Source organism: Otolemur garnettii, unplaced genomic scaffold, assembly GCF_000181295.1.
Source record: "Otolemur garnettii isolate 467f Iridium unplaced genomic scaffold, OtoGar3 scaffold00025, whole genome shotgun sequence".
Taxonomy (NCBI): Eukaryota; Metazoa; Chordata; class Mammalia; order Primates; family Galagidae; genus Otolemur; species Otolemur garnettii.
Genome location: NW_003852420.1, coordinates 17,739,020 through 17,757,705, shown reverse-complemented (window position 1 = coordinate 17,757,705; position 18,686 = coordinate 17,739,020). Strand labels below are relative to the sequence as shown.

Below are 18,686 nucleotides of genomic sequence, written 5' to 3'. Positions count from 1 at the left end.
CCCAGGGGGACAGCTTGAGGCTCTGTCTCAAAAAAAAAAAAAAAAAAACTCTGTCCCTTATAATTTTAGCTCATGGGAAACACAAAATCTTGCCCCAGTTTAAAAGACATTTAAAAACCCTAATTAACGATAGCCAATAATGTGGCCAATGACTAACAATGTAGCCAATGACTTTTAGTCCTTAAACGATTATTTCAAAAAATTTCAACCCTTGGCTGGGTGCCTATATTTCAGTGGTTAGGGCACCAACCACATACACCAAGGCAGGCAAGTTCAAACCCAGCCCAGGCCTGCTAAACAACAATGACAACTGCAACAAAAAAAATAGCCAGGCATTGTGGTGGGCTACTGTAGTCCCAGCTACTTGGGAGGCTGAGGCCAGAGAATCGCTTAAACCCAAGAGTTTGAGGTTGCTGTGAGCTGTGACACTACAGCACTCTATCAAGGGCACCCCAGTGAGACTCTGTCTCAAAAAAAAAAAAAAATTTTGGCCCCATTCCCTGTTCCACAAACTACCATGGACAGATAGCCACTCCCCCATTATGATTTATCTGCACCATTCTGTGCGTGCCCTGCCTCCCCTGGTAGTTCTATTTCAGCATTTACTTCATTGAACCTTGAACTAGGTTTTCTTTTTTCTTTTTTTTTTAAAGCCTTGATGCCAAGCTCTACCTCTGCAGATATTAGATCTAAATAGGCTTCTAAGCCTTCATTGCCTCCACCAAGACACCCTCCATATCTCTAAGGGACACCTCCCAAGACTCCTAAAACCCCATTTCCTCAATCTGCCCTACCTTTACGATCTCTCATCCAATCCCCTCTGCCCCATTTCTGTCCCCCAAGGGACTCTAGACCACCACTGGAACACCCTTCTGCTACCTCCTGCAACTAAGTAGTTACCCATGTTACTAACCAGAATTTTCTTTTCTCTTTTTGAGACAGAGTATCAAAGCTGTCACACTGGGTAGAGTGCCATGAGATCACAGCTCACAGCAACCTCAAACTCTTGGGCTTGAGTGATTCTCTTGCCTCAGCTTCCCAAGTATTTGGGAATACAGGCGACCGCCACAACACCTGGCTATTTTTTTGTTATAGTTGTCATTATTGTTTGGCAGGCCCAGGCTGGATTTGAACCTGCCAGCTCTGGTGTATGTGGCTGGCGCCCTAGAAGCTTGAACTACAGGCACCAAGCCAACTATCTAGAACTTTCATCTGATCTAAAAGACAGCCACTTCCCTAAAGGAGCATACCTCCAATGGATATTATACAAAGTAAAAGAAAAACATAACTGGCTTTATAGGAAAACATTTATGTACCTGAAGAACACCTATATGTCATATCACATGATTTCAAAAGCCAGTATTAGAAGAAAGATGATTTGGGCGGCGCCTGTGGCTCACTGAGTAGGGCGCCAGCCCCATATACTGAGAGTGGTAGGGTTTCAGCTTCAGCCAAATGGCAGCAAAAAAATAGCCCAGCATTGTGGCAGGCACCTATAGTCCCAGCTACTCAAGAGGCAGAGGTAAGAGAATCGCCTAAGCCCAAGAGCTGGCAGTTGCTGTGAGCTGTGATGCCACTGCACTCTACCGAGGGTGACGAAGTGAGACTCTGTCTTTAAAAAAAAAAGAAGAAGAATGAAGATGATTAATCTTGAAAACAAGAATATGAAAAAGTAAAGTATGTCTTTTTCTAAAAGGAGATGAGGCAGTTTAATAGTATGTAAGCTTTCCTTTAAAGTAAGTTTTCGGGGCTCGGTGCCTATAGCTCAGCCGGCTAAGGTGCCAGCCACGTACACCTAAGGTGGCAGGTTCGAATCCCCAGCCCGGACCCGCCAAACAACAATGACGGCTGCAACCAAAAAATAGCCGGGCGTTGTGGCAGGCGCCTGTGGTCCCAGCTACTTGGGAGGCGGAGGCAGGAGACTCGCTTGAGCCCAGGAGTTGGAGGTTGCTGTGAGCTGTAATGCCACGGCACTCTACCCAGGGGGACAGCTTGAGGCTCTGTCTCAAAAAAAAAAAAATAATAAGTTTTCTAGGTTAATATGATACATATGAAAAGCAATAATGGATTTTTGTTTTGAACACAAGCTTATAAAAGTACTTTAGAGAAACAAGGCGCTATCCAACCAGATTTAATCAGCCATGAACTGGAGGATCAGTAACTACTTAGACAACTTAGAAGATAGAACCTTCTCTTATAGTTCCAGAGGCTAAAAAAGATGAATAAATAAAAAAGAAGAAGCTACAAACTTGCTTTGGAGACTTATTTTTTACCATTTCAACCATTGTCAGGCAAAACTTGAGTTAGCCCAAGGCCAGCAGTTAGCAGAGTACTGAATAAACACTTGAATAACTTCATTGAATGAAAAGTCAATCTGGGATTACAGTCACCCCTAAGAGCAGCATCAAGAGATCTGACTGCCCTAGACAATCACTTCAGAGACCATGGACATACCACAAATATCTGAGTGCCAGGATTCTTGCCCTACAAATTATCCTCATAATCCTCCTCCTGAAGTTGTACTAGAAAACTGAGCCTCTCTGGGTCAAGTTCCCTGTCATGTCTCCTGACGTGTTCTAAACGCTGACAAACGCAACCGGACTTGGTATTCTAAGTCCCAGCATCCCAATTTCTACCAGCAACTCCAATGTTACAGCCCACCCTCAATCACTTTGTAAACACAAAGCACATTTGTAAATGTTTATTGGTGTTCATTTGCTTTCTAGGCTATTCATTCACAAATGAGTAAAAAGAACATTAAAGGCTATTTCATCAGTTATATTAGGAACTCCTAGTCAACAAGAACCCACACTCTGTATATGAACTATGACTGTTTTAGGAAATGGTAACTAACTGAAATTTAGGGGACAAAAAATATCAAGCCACGTTCATTATCCAGTTTTCTTTATTTATAATCTCTTCCTAACTCTTGACACAGTGATTAACTAACTTAAAGAAAGATTTCTAAGCAGTGAATAAATACTGAAAATATACTATCAAACAAGCTCCCCATTCAATAATGAGTAAAAAAAACTACAACTCAAATGCCTTACCATCCTTGTTAATAGCAGTGACTTTGGCCGGGTAAAAACGACAATCAGACCAGCAAGCAAGGACCTGCTCGTTTATTTGAAATTCCTAAAAAACATTAAAAAAAAAAAACTGTTACCAGCCACAGGACAGATACTATACCAGAATTTATAAGAGGTTGGGATCAGTAAGAGAGTAGGAAAAGGAAGTGGCTATGGGAACAACCGTTCAGCAGTGGGATTTGCTTTTTTTTTTGGAGATAGACTCTTTGTCACTCTCAGAGAGCTGTGACATCGTAGCTCACAGCAACCTCAAACTCTCGGGCTTAAGCGATTTTCTTGCCTCAGCCTCCCAAGTAGCTGGGACTACAAGGACCCGCCACAGTGCCCAGCTATTTTTTTTAGAGAAGAGGTCTCACTCTGGCTCTCATCCAGGCTGGTCTCAAACTGTGAGCTAAGGCAACCTTGGCCTCCCAGAGTGCTAGGATTACAAGTGTGAGTCACCGTGCCCGGCCTTATCCCTGCCAAAACTTATCCTAAAATTTATTTATTTTTTCTTTTTTTTACAGCAAGAACTTTGGTGAATCTCTGGAATCTTTATCTTGAAGTTTAATTATCACTGCAGCAGAGCTGGAAATGGGCCCCAATGGGAGGTATCTGGGTCACAGGGGCAGATCCCTCATAAATAGATTAATGCTATCTCATGAGAGTGAGTTATTCTCTCTAGGGGAACAGATTAGTTCCTGAAGGAACTGGTAGTTATAAAGTAAAACTTCTTCTCCTATTTGGTTACTCCCTTTGCAGATGTACACTCCTCCTTTGACTTTCCACCATGTTATGAGGCAGCCGAAAACACCTCACCAGAAGCCAGCAGCATGCCTTGAACTTCCCAGCCTGCAGAACCATGAACCAAATAAACCTCTTTTCTCTATAAATAATCCAGCATCAAGTTATAGTAATGCAAAAAACAGACAGAAACAAGAGTAAAAGCTAGAGGACTGGGACACAGACCTCGACAAGGAACGTCCGGGCAGGCACAGCACAGCAATGATGATGATTAACCTCCACTTCCAGGCTGGCCACAGTGGCTCACACTCATAATCCCAACACTCTGGGAGGTTGCGGCAGGTGGATGGCTTGAGCTCAAGGGTTCAAAACCAGCCTGAGCAAAATTGAGACAGAGACTCTGTCTCTGCTAAAAACAGAAAACACTAGCCAGGCATGGTGGCACACACCTATACTCCCAGCTACTCGGGAGACTGAGGCAAGAGGGTCACTTGACCCCAAGAGTTTTAGTTGCTGCGAGCTATGCTGCCACACAGCACTCTAGCCAGGAGCAACAGAGCAAGACTGTCTCAAAAAGAAAAAAAAAAATACACTTTTCAGGATACACACTGAAAATAAATCTAGAAGACCAGGAAACACATCTAACATAGAAGCTGCAAGAAATGAGCCACTTCATCTTCAGGGAAGGAGCACTTCATGCTATTTAACAATGCCATCCAAGTTTCTAAAGGGAATCACCATTCACTTTTTTTTTTTTAATTGTTAGGGATTCATTGAGGGTACATGAAACCAGGTTACACTGATTGCATTTGTTAGGTAAAGTTCCTCTTAAAATTGTGTCTCATCCCCAAAAGGTGTGTCACACACGGAGACCCCACCTCCTCCCTCCTTCCCTCTCTAGGCTCTTCCCTTCTCCCACCCTCCTCCCCCATTCACTTTTTTTTTTTTTTTTTTTTTTGAGACAGAACCTCAAGCTGTCCCCCTGGGTAGAGTGCTGTGGCATCACATCTCACAGCAACCTCCAACTCCTGGGCTCAAGCTGGTTTCCTGCCTCTGCCTCCCAAGTAGCTAGGACCACAGGCGCCCACCACAACGCCTGGCTATTTTTTGGTTGCAGCCATCATTGTTGTTTGGCAGGCCCAGGCTGGATTCGAACCTGCCACCTTAGGTGTATATGGCTGGCACCTTAGCCACTTGAGCCACAGGAGCCGAGCCTCCATTCACCTTTAATATATTTTTTGAAACATTTTTTAGAGATGAGGTCTCAGTATTGCCCAGACTGGTCCCAAACTCCTGGCCTCAAGTGATTCTCTCGCCTCAGCCTCCCAAAGTACTAGGATTACAGCCACCATGCCCACCCACTCACCTTTAATATTTTGTAATATTTTCTCAGCACACAGTTTGCATCAATTAAATTTTGTGAAATGAATACTGAACAATAAAATAGAAAAATAATTTTTTTTTTCTTTTTTGAAAGAGTCTTCTATGTTACCCTCGGTAGAGTGCTGTGAAATCACGGGTTTAAACTCTTGGGTTTAAGGGATTCTCTTGCCTCAGCCTCCCAAAAAAAAACTAACAAAAAAACCTTAAAACAGGGCCCAGCGTGGTGGCTCATGCCTGTAATTCCAGAACTTTGGGAGGCTGAGGCGGCTGGATGACATGGGGTCATCAGTTCGAGACCAGCCTGAGCTAGAGCAAGACCTCGTCTCTAAAAATAGCCAGGTGTTGTGGTGGGCACCTATATTCCCACTACTCGTAGGCTAAGGCAAGAAGAGAATCACTTGACCTAAAGACTTAGAGGTTGCTGTGAGCTATGATTTCATAGCACTCTACCGAGGGTGACAAAGTAAGACTCTATTTCAATAGAAAAAGAAAAAAACAGAAAACAGGAATACAATCTAGATAATTTCAAGTTTTTGTTTTTTTCTTTTTTTTTTTTTTTTGGGACAGAGTACCAAGCTGTCACCCTAGGTAGAGTGCTCACAGCAATCTTAAACTCTTGGGCTTAAGCAATTCTCTTGCCTCAGCCTCTCAAGTTGCTGGGATTACAGGTGCCTGCTACAACATCTGGCTTTTTTTTTTTTTTTTAAGGGAAAGGAATAGATTTTTTTTTTATTAATTTCTTTTTTTTTTTTTTTAAAAAGAGTCTCACTAAGTTGCCCTCGGTGGAGTGTTGCAGCATTACAGTTCACAGCAACCTCAAACTCTTGGACTTAAGCAATTCTCTTGCCTCAGTCTCCCAAGTCCACAACACCTGGCTATTTTTGGTTGCAGCTGTTATTGTTGTTTAGCAGGTCCGGGCCAGGCTCGAACCTGCCGGCCTCAGTGTATATGGCTGGTGCCCTATTCAGCTGTGGGCACTGAGCCACTGGGCTATTTTTTTTTTTTTTTGTAGTTGTTTTAGCTGGCCCAGCCCAGCTTCAGTGTATGTGGCCAGCACCATACCCACTGAGCTATGGGCGTCACCTAATTTCAAGTTCTTCAAAGGCTTATAAAGACCTTGAATATGAGACTAGTATAGCGTTCCACATGGAATGATCATTTAATTAATAATCAGACAGGGCTAGGGACGGTGGCTCACACCTGTAATCCCAACACTTGGGAGGCTGAGGCAGGCCAATGCCTGAGTCCACACATTCGAGACCAGCCCGAGTCAGAGCAAGACCCTTTCTATAAAAAATAACCAGGCATTGTGGTGGGGACCTGTAATCCCAGCTACTTGGGAGGCTGAAACAAGAAGATCACTTCAACCCAAGTGTTTGAGGTTGCTGTAAGTTAAGACACCACAACACGGCTCGGCGCCTGTGGCTCAAGTGGCTAAGGCGCCAGCCACATACACCTAAGGTGGCAGGTTTGAATCCAGCCCAGGTCCACCAAACAACAATGACAGCTGCAACCAAAAAATAGCCGGGCATTGTGGTGGGTACCTGTGGTCCCAGCTACTTGGGAGGCAGAGGCAGGAGACTCACTTGAGCCCAGGAGTTGGAGGTTGCTGTGAGCTGTGATGCCAGGGCACTCTGCCCAGGGGGACAGCTTGAGGCTCTGTCTCCAAAAAAAAAATTAATAATCAGACAGCATATAAGATTAATGAATGATCTAGATGTCTAGAATATCTAGAATACAAGATATAATAGATAGATATAATCAATCTACAATTTAAGCATTCATTCATTTGTTCAACAAATATTTACTGAAGATCTACTGTGTGCCAGGAAGTGCTCTAGAGGCCAGGGATACAGTGTTGTAAAACAGAAATAAGGTCCCCATTCATCATCGATGCATCCTCAGCCAAGCTACTTTATGAGCTGTTGTGTCAATCATATCATATAAACAGATGAAAACTGGGATTGTTCAAGAGCCCCAGGTACCATGGCAATCTCAAGGTTATAACTATAGGATTAAATAAGTATTGGTCCCCAGATGCTACTGAACATCAAAGTCTGGGACACAAACTGCCCAGTTTACACATCACAGAACTTCCCAGAATTGTTACTCACAGAACATCCATCTTCTTCATGTAAGCCCTCTTTCCTCAGTTGTATTTTCTCTAAAGGGCGTAAATAAGGACTGTCCCAGCAGAACCACTCATCATAACGATGATTCCAACGCTTGAAGTGGATGAGTACTTTTCCTTCTTCGTAGTCAATGTCTTCTATGTGAGCTGGATACCTGAGTCAGAAAAAAAATAATAGAAATTCTTTTAATACCCACCCAAAATATCCAAACTGGTACACTTCCAAATCTCTTCCCAAAGGAGAAGGCTAACAAAGTACAAAGGGGCTACCATTTAGAGACTCTGTGTAACTGGGTCAAATCACAAACTGTGAAGTGTAACAGACTTGGTCTGAATCTCAGCCTGGATGTATCTTAGATAATGAACTATTAAATTAATTATTGAGAGCCTCAGTACCCTCACGTAATGTGGAGGAAGCACACTGGGTTGTATGTAGTACAAGCTAAACAAGCTAACATATACAAAAGAACTGAACACACAAGAGTCAGAAGAAAACATTTAACAACTAGATTATATTTTACGCATGCCAATAAATTAAGATGACCATGCAACCCAGACTGTATCAAACAGTCTCAATTTTAAGAAGAACCTCTATAGGTGACCACCTCTCTACACTGATCACCTCCTTAAGTTAATCTAATTTCCATAGACTAGACATATACCACATGTTATCAGTACAGTAAGCCTAGTTCCTTATGTGGACCACCTCTACATGCTGACCAGTTTGTTACAGTCCCTTCAGTGGTCAACTTACAGAGGTTCTACTGTATTTTGTAATCCATATAATGGAATACTGTGCAGTTATTTAAAAAAAGATGATCCTATGACATGATATGGAAAGCTCTCCCAAGATGTATTGTTAAATAGTGCAAAACATTGTGTATGGTAGGCTGCTATTTTTCTTCTTTTTTAAGACAGAGTCTCAAGCTGTCACCCTGGGTAGAGTGGTGTAGCATCACAGCTCACAGCAACCACAAACTCTTGGGCTTAAGTGATTCTCTTGCCTCAGCCTCCACAGCGGGGGTTATAGGCACCCACCACAACACCAGCTATTTTTTTTGTTGCAGTTGTCATTGTTTAGCTGACCCGGGACAGATTCGAACCTGCCAACCTCGGTGTACGTGGCCAGTGCCCTACCCACGGAGCTACGGGTGCCACCAGCTGCTATTTATTTATACAAGAAGAATATATATTTACATATACTTATATACACATAAAATACCTGGGAGGATGCACAAGAAATGAATAATGATTACTTATGGAAAAGTGTGGACAGTTGAGAAGATGGGTAACTTCAGCCTCCATTCTGCCTTCCTTCTGGACTGAGAGTTGAGAAGGCCAACAACTACATTTTCCTGACTCCCCTACAAGTGGTAACTAAGGTCATGGAGCCGTATGGGTTAGTGGCTACACCCAGTACACCAGTGCAAGGCCTCTCAAAGTTTCATGTACATATAAATCATCAAGGGATCTTGTTAAAAAGAAGATTGTGATTCTACAGACCAAGCTAGGGCCTAAGGGCTCTAGTAAGCTCCCAGGTAATGCTAATGCTGCTAGTTTGCAGTAGCAAGAGTCTAATGTCTACTCACTGGCTTTGTGAGTGTCTCAAGCAGCAACGGTGTGATGGCAGTGTCAGTAGTGACTTCTTAACCCCCAGATCACAAGCCCTTCAAACTGATACTCTAAGGATAGCTTTCTTGAGTCCTACTCCTCCAACTCTTCCAACAATTTTATAAATACCCAATTCTCTGTGTTAAATCCTTTTGTGGTTAAAATACTCAGAGTAGTTTGTTTCCAGAATTTATAACCAACACAAGAGGAACTCTGTATAAGGCAAAAGGGGAGGGTAAAAGTAGGAGGGAGACTTTTTACAGTATACTTCACAATATTTTTTATTTCAACCATATAAATGCATCCCTCATTCCAAAAATAAATAAAAATATCATATGCAGTTATTCTCCTAAACACACTTATAATAAAGAGACTGCTATTCTAGGCAGAGAAAATTAAAATTCTATTTATATTTTCTCCCTACAACCTTTATTTATACCATTTCCTTCCCTTTATTTATTTATTTATTTATTTTGAGACAGAGTCTTACTATGCTGCCCTCCGTGAGTACCGTGGCGTCACAGTTCAAAGCAACCTCAAACTCAAACACCTGGCTATTTTTTTGTTGCAGTCATCATTGTTGTTTAGCTAGTCTGGGCTGGATTCAAACCTGCCAGCCTCAATGTATGTGGCTGGCACTGTAACCACTGTGCTACAGGCACTGAGCCCTATTTCCTTCCCCTTTTTTTTTTTTTTTTTTGAGACAGAGCTTCAAGCTGTCTCCCTGGGTAGAGTACCCTAGCAAAACAGCTCACAGCAACCTCCAACTCCTGGGCTCAAGCAATTCTCCTGCCTCAGCATCCCAAATAGCTGGGACCACAGGTGCCCACCACAACGCCCGGCTATTTTTTGGTTGCAGCCATCATTGTTGTTTGGCAGACCCGGGTTAGATTCGAACCCACCACCTTAGGTGTATGTGGCTGGTGCCTTAGCCACTTGAGCCACAGGCGCTGAGCCTCCTTCCCTTTTTTGTATCCAGCACCAAGTACAGTGCTGTCCTAATAAACATGTGCTGCCTAAACAAACAAGCTTGGTTTCTTGTGTCTATATACCATATCTATTTCATCCCTACACTCTAAGGTAGTTTGCCTGACACTATCTTATCACAGTAACTTGAACATACTGGGCACTCAGTAAATGTTCAGCAAACGAATTCCACTCTCATTCTCCCCAAAGATCACATGTCCTATCTATCTATCTATCTATATCTATATATCTATATATAGATATATAGATATATAGATATATTTTTTTTTTGAGACAAAGTCTCACTCTGTCACCCTGGGTAGACTGCCATTATAGCTCACAGCAACCTCAAAGTGATCTTCTTGCCTCAGCCTCCCAAGTAACTAGGACTATAGGAGTGTGCTACAACATCTGGTTTATTTATTTATATATTTATTTATTTTTAGAAACAGAGTCTCACTTTATCACCTTCGGTAGAGTGCCGCGGAGTCACAGCCCACAGCAACTTCCAACTCCTGGGCTTAGGCAATTCTCTTGTCTCAGCCTCCCAAGTAGCTGGGACCACAGGCGCCTGCCACAACACCCGGCTACTTTTTGTTGCAGTTTGGCCGGGGCTAGGTTCAAACCCACCACCCTAAGTATATGGGGCCAGTGCCCTACCCACTGAGCCATAGGCGCCACCTTAATTTTTTTATTTTTTTTTTAAGTAGAGACAGGGTATTGCTTTTGTTCAGTCTGGTCTCAAACTCCTGAGTTCAATGATCCAACTGAGCCTCCCAGAGTACTAGGATTGTAGGTGTGGGCCACCATGCCCCATCAATATTTTTAATTCTAAGGTTCTAAGACTCCAGCTACGTATTCCAATTTCAGGTCTCATCTCATGATCTGGGTATTCATCACAGAGGACTCCTAATGTTACTATCCTTTCATTAATTGCTCAAAAATATTAACAGAAGGGGCAGCGCCCATAGCTCAGTGGGTAGAGGACCAGCCACATACACGGAGGGTGGCGGGTTTGAACCTGGCCCAGGCCAGCTAAAGCACCAATAACGGCAACAAAAAAAAAAAAAACTGGGCATTGTGGCAGGCGCCTATAGTCCCAGCTACTTGGAAGGCTGAGGTAAGAGAATAACTTTAGACCAAGAGGTGGAGGTTGCTGTGAGCTGTGAGTGCCACAGCACTCTACTGAGGGCAACATAGGAGACTCTGTCTGAAAAAAAAAAATATATATATATATAAACAGAAGGAATAAACAGCCCTGAAATTAGTCTTCCTACTCCAATCCAACTGACAGCTGCTATAAATACAATATATCTTTTTTTTTTTTTTTTTTTTTGAGACGGAGCCTCAAGCTATCCCCCTGGGTAGAGTGCCATGGCATCACACTCACAGCAAACTCCAACTCCTGGGCTCAAGCGAGTCTCCTGCCTCAGCCTCCCAAGTAGCTGGGACTACAGGCGCCCGCCACAACGCCTGGCCATTTTTTGGTTGCTGCCATCATTGTTGTTTGGTGGGCCGAGCTGAGTATTCGAACCTGCCACCTTAGGTGTATGTGGCTGGCGCCTTAGCAGCTTGAGCCACAGGCGCCGAGCCAATACAATATATCTTGACAGCAGTCTGGCTAATTATGTGATCTCATCAAGTTGAATAGTACCACTGTAGGAGACAAGAAAGATTTCCTAGAAGGCCCGGCACCATGGCTCATGCCTGTAATCCTAGCACCCTGAGAGGCCAAGGCAGGTGGATTGCTTGAGCTCAGAAGTTCGAGACCAGCCTAAGAAGAGCAAGACACTGTCCCTAAAACTAGCCAGGCATTGTCGCGGGTAACTGTAGTCCCAGCAACTACTCAGGCAGCTAAGAGGCAAGAGAATCACTTGAGTCCAAGAGTTTGAGGTTGCTGTTAGCAATGATGCAAGGCACTCTACCAAGGACGACAAAGCAAGACTCTGTCTGAAAAAAAAAGAAAGAAAGAAAGAAAGAAAACAAAGATTCCCTAAATCTACTCCGGTCTATAAAATGGAGAGAAGGACGTGGATATCTCAAGTTTTATATGTCCCAACATTTATAAAACCCTTTCTTTAATAGTTTACTATCTCTAGCAAAAGTTTTCAAAACACAGGGTCTTTGGACAAATGCAGAGAAGTGATTTTTCACAGAACTAACTCTACTAATTTATAGAACTATTGTTTATACTTACATTCTTTCTCATTTTATTATTTCATATACTTTTTTTTTTTTAAACAGAGTCTATGTCACCCTCAGTAGAGTGCTATGGCGTTATAGCTCACAGCAATCTCAAGCTCTTAGGTTTAAGTAATTCTCTTGCTTCAGCCTCCCAAGTAGCTGGGACTACAAGCACCCACCGCAATGCCCGGTTATTTTTTTGTTGTAATTATCATTGTTGTTTGGCAGGCCCAGGATGGGTTTGAACCCACCAGCTCCGGTGTATGTGGCTGGTGCCCCAGCTACTGAGCTATAGGCACCAAGCCTAAGTATACCTTTTAAATTAAAATGATTTTAACTTCTTGTTTTTTGTTTTTGAGACAGAACCTCAGTTTGTCACTTAGGCTAGACAGAGTGCCATGGCCTCAACCTAGCGCACAGCAATCTCTAGGTTCAAGTGATCCTCCTGCTTCAGCCTCCGGAGTAGCTGTGGCTGTTGCTGCCTACAGTTAACACCTGACTAATTTTTTTTTTTTTTTTTTTTTTGAGACAGAGTCTCACTTGGTCACTCCTGGTAGAGTGCCGTGGAGTCTTAGATCACAGCAACCTCACACTCTTGGGTTCAAGTGATCCTCTTCCCTCAGCCTCCCAAGTAGCTGGGACTACAGATACCCCCAACAACACCTGGCTATTTTTTAAAGACAAGGTCTTGCTCTGGCTCAAGCTGGTCTCGAACCTGTGAGCTCAGGCAATCCACCTGCCTTGGCCTCCCAAGTGCCTAGATTACAGGCATGAGCTACCTCACCTGGTTCCTTTTTATTTATTTATTTAATTTTTTTTGGAGACAGAGTCTCACTTTGTTACCCTAGGTAGAATGTTGTCGAGTCACAGCTCACAGCAACCTCAAACTCTTCGGCTTAAGCAATTCTTTTGCCTCAGCCTCCCAAGTAGCTGGGACTACAGGTGCCCACCATAATACCTGGCTATTTTTAGAGATAAGATCTCACTCTGACTCAGGCTGGGGGATCTTGCTCTTGCTCAGGGTCATCTCAAACTCTGAAGCTCAAGAGATCCTCCTGCCTCAACCTCCCAGAGTGCTGGGATTACAGGCATGAGCCTCCACAGCCCACCAATAACTGCTTGTTTTTAATATCCTTACTAATATCACATAGGCATCAGAAAGAATAAAGCAGCTCTATGTATTGCTTTTAAATAATCTCTAAAGTAGGGACAAAATTCAACAAGTAAAACAGTATTTAAATGCACTACCATTTATTTGAGGGAAGGGAGGGAGCCAGTACCTTCTTATGTGCTTTTAAATGTGGAGGCTATCCCTGGAAAGATAATCAAGCAATCCGGTTTGCCTCTTAGGAGGGGAACTGGGATAGTTAATCAAGCAATCCGGTTTGCCTCTTAGGAGGGAAACTGGGATAGTTAAGGAACTGGAGATGAGTATGAGACTTGTTTTATTCAATGTTAAGTTGGCAACCTCAGGAAAAAGCCTAAATCTTTTCACATCTACACTGATCCGTGCACCTTCTACAAGTCTGGGAAGTAAGAATTCACAAAATCAAGTGTGAACTCTTAGGCCAGCAACTCTACTGCACACACTCCATCTAAGAAGTCTCTATACCCTCAGCTGGCCTAAAGCTTCTCCCTCACGCTAACTTCACTCGGCACAGGTATCCCACTGCTTGAAGACCTAAACAAACTGCTCCAAGAGGTTGAACTGTAACCAAGAAGAGAAATTTTCTGAAGAGAAAGTGGTCTTCCCTACTTCCCTAAGGTGTGACAAGGACGCAAGTCACTCATGGGGGTGGATGACCCAATTGCATTTCAGAGAAGAAGGATGCTGCCAAAACCACATTAGAAATCAACCCCAGTAAGATTTAGTGGATCACAATTGCTACCTGTCTTGGAGACAGCTCAGCTTCATCAGTCAACAGGACTTACATTAAGTGCCTTTGATCTGGCCAGTCATTCTAGGTCTTAGAAGGGATTACACTAACATGTATGCACTGGCCCCTGCCCTTGAAGAGAACTAGACACATAAACCAATTAAGCTTTAAAACTATTAGGTTGAACCACCTGGAACTGCTGATAATCAACTGCTTTTCACTACCAAAATAGTAATTCTATCTGGTTCAACCTAAATATTTGGACAACCATAAGGGAGGCTAGAAAAGATAGGCAAGGTTAACAAAAGAAGAGAGACAAGAAAGGAATTTATGCAGGCAGAAAAGGGAAGAGAGAATTCCCAGCGTCAACATATAACTGTCACTGATAAGACGTTAGTTTCCAACCTAGCACTACAGATAGGAGTCACATTTCTAACCAATAGGAATATCAGCCAGAAAGGAGCAGATATTAACACCAACAATTAGTTCTAGGGAGGAAATAGAGAATAAGCATGGCCAAGAGACTTTTGCTGATAATTTAAATTTTATAAGGATTTAGTCACATATTACTCGTATAAATAAATGGTTAATACTTTTAAATTAAAAGTTTAAAAGTATTGAACAGGCAGATAACCAACAGCTTCATGAATGTTATGTTTATAGGCTGCTATGGCAGGCACACCCATACAATGGTATATTTTGTAGCCTTAAAAACATGTGAAGACACATTCTATGAATTGATATGGAAAGACTTCTAAGACATACTAAGTTTTTAAAAAGCAAGCAACAGAAGAATGTATATCTGATGATACCTTTTGTATCAAAAGAGGAAAATAAAAATATAATTTGTTTTGTTTATATTGAAATAAAGAAACACTGGTAAAATTGAACTGTAGTTGTAATGAGTTTTTTAAATGTCTGCATATTTAACACTCATTCCTTCAAAAGATAGAGTCTAATTATCTTGCCCTTGAATGTGACCTCATTTCCAGAAAGAAGAATGTCCCAGAGTGATGGTGTGGAACTTCCAAAGCTGGGTCATAAAAAGCACTGCAGCAATTCCACTTCTGGGCACATAACCAAAGAATTGAAAGCAAGAACTCAAACAGATATTTGCCTGCCAATGTTCACACATTATTCACAATGGTCAAAGGGTAGAAGCAACCCATGTCCAACAAATGAATAAATAAACCCATGTCTAACAAATAAAAAGACAAATAAAATGTGATATATCCATACAATGTAACATTTAGCTTCAAAAAGGAATCAAATTCTAGGTTCAGTGCCTGTAGCTCAAGTGGCTAGGACGCCAGCCACACAGACCAGAGCTGGTGGGTTTGAGCCCAGCCTGGGCCTGCCAAACAACAATGACAACTACAACCAAAAAATAGCTGGGGCTCGGCACCTGTAGCTCAAGCAGCTAAGGCACCAGCCACATACACCTGAGCTGGTGGGTTCAAATCCAGCCTGGGCCCACCAAACAATGACAGCTGCAACCAAAAAATAGCCAGGCCTTATGACAGGCACCTAGAGTCCCAGCTACTTGGGAGGCTAAGGCAAGAGAATTGTTTAAACCCTGAGTTTGAGGTTGCTGTGAGCTATGACACCATAGCACTCTATCCAGGGTGACAGAGTGACACTCTGTCTCAAAAAAAAGAAATAAAAAAAGGAATCAAATTCTGATACATGCTATAACATGGATGAACCTTGTCAAGGACATTATGCTAAGTGCAACAGGCCAATCACAAAAGGACAAATCCTGTATGATTCCATTAATACACATATGAGATCTCTACAGTATTCAAATTCATAAAGTAAAACAGAAGTTACTAGGTACTGGGGAAGAAGAGAGAGAGGAGTTGTTGATTAATGGGTATAAAGTTTCAGTTTAGGAAGATGAAAAAGTTTTGGAGAAGGATGGTGGTTGGTAATGATTGCAGAACAGTGTAATGACTAAAATATTAAATTTTATGTTATATACAAAGCATATTTCAAAACATCCTACTTCTACCTTGCACCCTCTTGGATTCTCTGTTCTGGGAAGAAGTCAGGGGCTACATCATAAGAAAACTCTAGAAGTTTATGGAGAGTGGGTGGGCGCAGTGGCTCACACCTGTAATCCCAGCACTTGGGAGGCCGAGGCAGGTGGACTGCCTGAGCTCTCAGGTTCGAGACCAGCCTAAGCCAGAGGGAGACCTTGTGTAGAGGACGCCAAGAGCCAGAGACATCTGAGCAAGATGATCTGCAGCTGAGTGGTGGACCCTCGGACCATTCGTCCGTAGGAGGTCCTTATGGAGAAAGAGCCCATCCCCAGCACTGTAGTCATTGTTAATTACTCCCCTCATTGTTAATTACTCCCCTCACCTGTATTATTCCATCTCAATAAAAGGCTAGTGCAGAGGTTGCTGGGGACTACCCAGAAAGTAAGGGCTAGCCCGTCTCCCACAAACTTGTACTTCTAATCTGCGTCAAGCCTGGTTCTTTCTTGCGGGGATGGAGACCAGAGCCATAGGGGCCCAACGGGTCGCAACACCTTGTCTCTAAAAATAGCCAGGTATTGTGCCTGTATTTCCACCTACTCTGGAGGCTGAGGGAAGAGAATCTCTTAAGCCCAGTAGTTTGAGGTTGCTGTGAGCTATGAGGCTACAGCACTCCACCAAGAGCAACAAAGTTAAACTCTGTCTCAAAAAAAAAAAAAAAAAGGCTCAGTGCCTGTGGCTCAAGCAGCTAAGGCGCCAGCCACATACACCTAAGGTGGTGGGTTCGAATCCAGCCCGGGCCCGCCAAACAACAATGATGGCTGCAACCAAAAAACAGCTGGGCGTTGTGGCTGGCGCCTGTGGTCCCAGCTACTTGGGAGGCTGAGGCAGGAGACTCGCTTGAGCCCAGGAGTTGGAGGTTGCTGTGAGCTGTGATGCCACAGCACTCTACCCAGGGGAATAGCTTGAGGCTCTGTCTCAAAGAAAAAAAAAAAAAAAAAGAAGTCTATAGAGAGGTCCATGGGGTAAGGTACTGAGGCCTCCTTCCAGGAACCAGCACCAATTTGCCAGGCCCATGAATGAGCCACCTTGGACTGTAGCCTCCTGATACCCTAAGCCAGACACCCCAATTAGGCTGTTCCTAAATTCCTGGCCCACAGATAATAAATGTTTGTTATTGTTTTAGGCCACTAAATTTTGAGAGAAATTATTATATGGCAATACATAACTACCAAACTAGCACCTTACTGGACTGCTGTGGTATCTAAAAGTATAATCTACAGATAATGACAGGTTGGAGTTGCAGTCCTCAGGACAATGCTGTTAAAGATAAGCCAACAATAGCCTAGAGCTCCCCAAAGGAAAGGACTGCAGGAGAGTAAGACTCCCATCTAAGAGGGGGAATAACTGCACATGCATGCCCAGAAAAGCAGAGAACAGTCCAGGCAAAGGAAATAATGTGGACTTGTCCACACTATAGGACTTCAAGTCCAGGAACACTTACTGCTCAGAGTCTTGGCTGCTTCTGAGTGGAATTAAGCTAATACTGCACACTGTACACCTGCTTAAATTAGAGCAGCAAGACAGCACTTGGCAGAAATCTCCCACACATACCAGAAGAAATACTAACGAAAGAACCATCACAGGGGGAAAAGAAAAAAACAAAAAAGGAGAATTCCCTTTTGAATTCCCACTCTGATCAGTCACCACTCACCCACGTGACTAATAACAACTGTCTGGGCTGGGGACGGTGGCTCTCACCTATAGTCCTAACACTCTGGAAGGCCGAAGCAGGTGAATTGCTTGAGGTCAGGAGTTTGAGACCCGCCTGAGGAAGACCAAGACCCCGTCTCTACTAAAAATAGAAGAACTAGACAGGAATTGTAGTGAGCGCCTGTAGTCCCAGCTACTCGGGAAGCTGAGGATCCTTTGAGCCCAAGAGTTTGAGGTTGCTGCGAGCTATGATACCATGGTACTCTACCCAGGGCAACAGAGTGACACTCTGTCTCAAATCTGTCTCAAAACAAAGAAACCAACAAACAGACAGAAAAAAAAAAAAAAACCCCAAACTAATGTATGCCACTTACCCAAGAGTTTACATACAACCTTTATACAGGATATCTCCTTATCTACCATCCTATGAAGACTTAAGTCATCATTATCACTGTACCCATTTTACATTTGTGGAAATGGAGGGTTTTGAGAGTAAGTAGGGAGAGGGATAACCAATATCAGGATCCAAATCTTCTTACTCTAACCCAGTGAAGAGCCTTTGAGTCTTAATTTGACTTCACATATAAATATCCTTGTAGTGACTCAAATCCACAGGGATGTCTTTGTCTTAGCCACTTAAGAGTCTACCTGGTGGCTAGCCTAGAATTTGTCTAAACTTTCTCTCAGGGGATGAGCATACAGGCTGTTTCGAGATTCTTCACTATATGAATAGCCTATCTGCAAACATACAGCACTCATTTTACTTCAAGAATCAGAGTATGCCTCTATTCCTGGCTCAAGGCACCCAGAAGCAAAAGACTCCTAAACACAAAAGTAACATTTTAAGCCAACACCAGCCTTTGCTGGAGAGGGTATGGGAATGGAAGATATATTTAGTAAAAAAACAAAAGGCTGGCTCGGCGCCTATAGCTCAACCGGCTAAGGCGCCAGCCACGTACACCTAAGGTGGCGGGTTCAAATCCCCAGCCCGGACCAAATACAGGGGATAGAACTTCAGGTTATATCT

The 18,686-nt window shown here is 43.1% G+C and overlaps 1 protein-coding gene across 3 annotated transcripts in view; it reads right to left on the bottom strand.

Moving 5' to 3' along the window:
• Positions 1-18,686, bottom strand: part of PHF20 (PHD finger protein 20) — a 151,373-nt gene that overhangs the window by 80,917 nt on the left and 51,770 nt on the right. For all 3 annotated transcript variants that reach the window (XM_003788136.3, XM_023512185.1, XM_023512186.1), the window contains exons 3-4: positions 7,313-7,484; positions 3,054-3,138 (exon numbers count right to left, since the gene is read on the bottom strand). In XM_003788136.3, the coding sequence (XP_003788184.1) occupies positions 3,054-3,138; positions 7,313-7,484 (257 nt within the window). The remainder of the gene's footprint in view (positions 1-3,053; positions 3,139-7,312; positions 7,485-18,686) is intronic.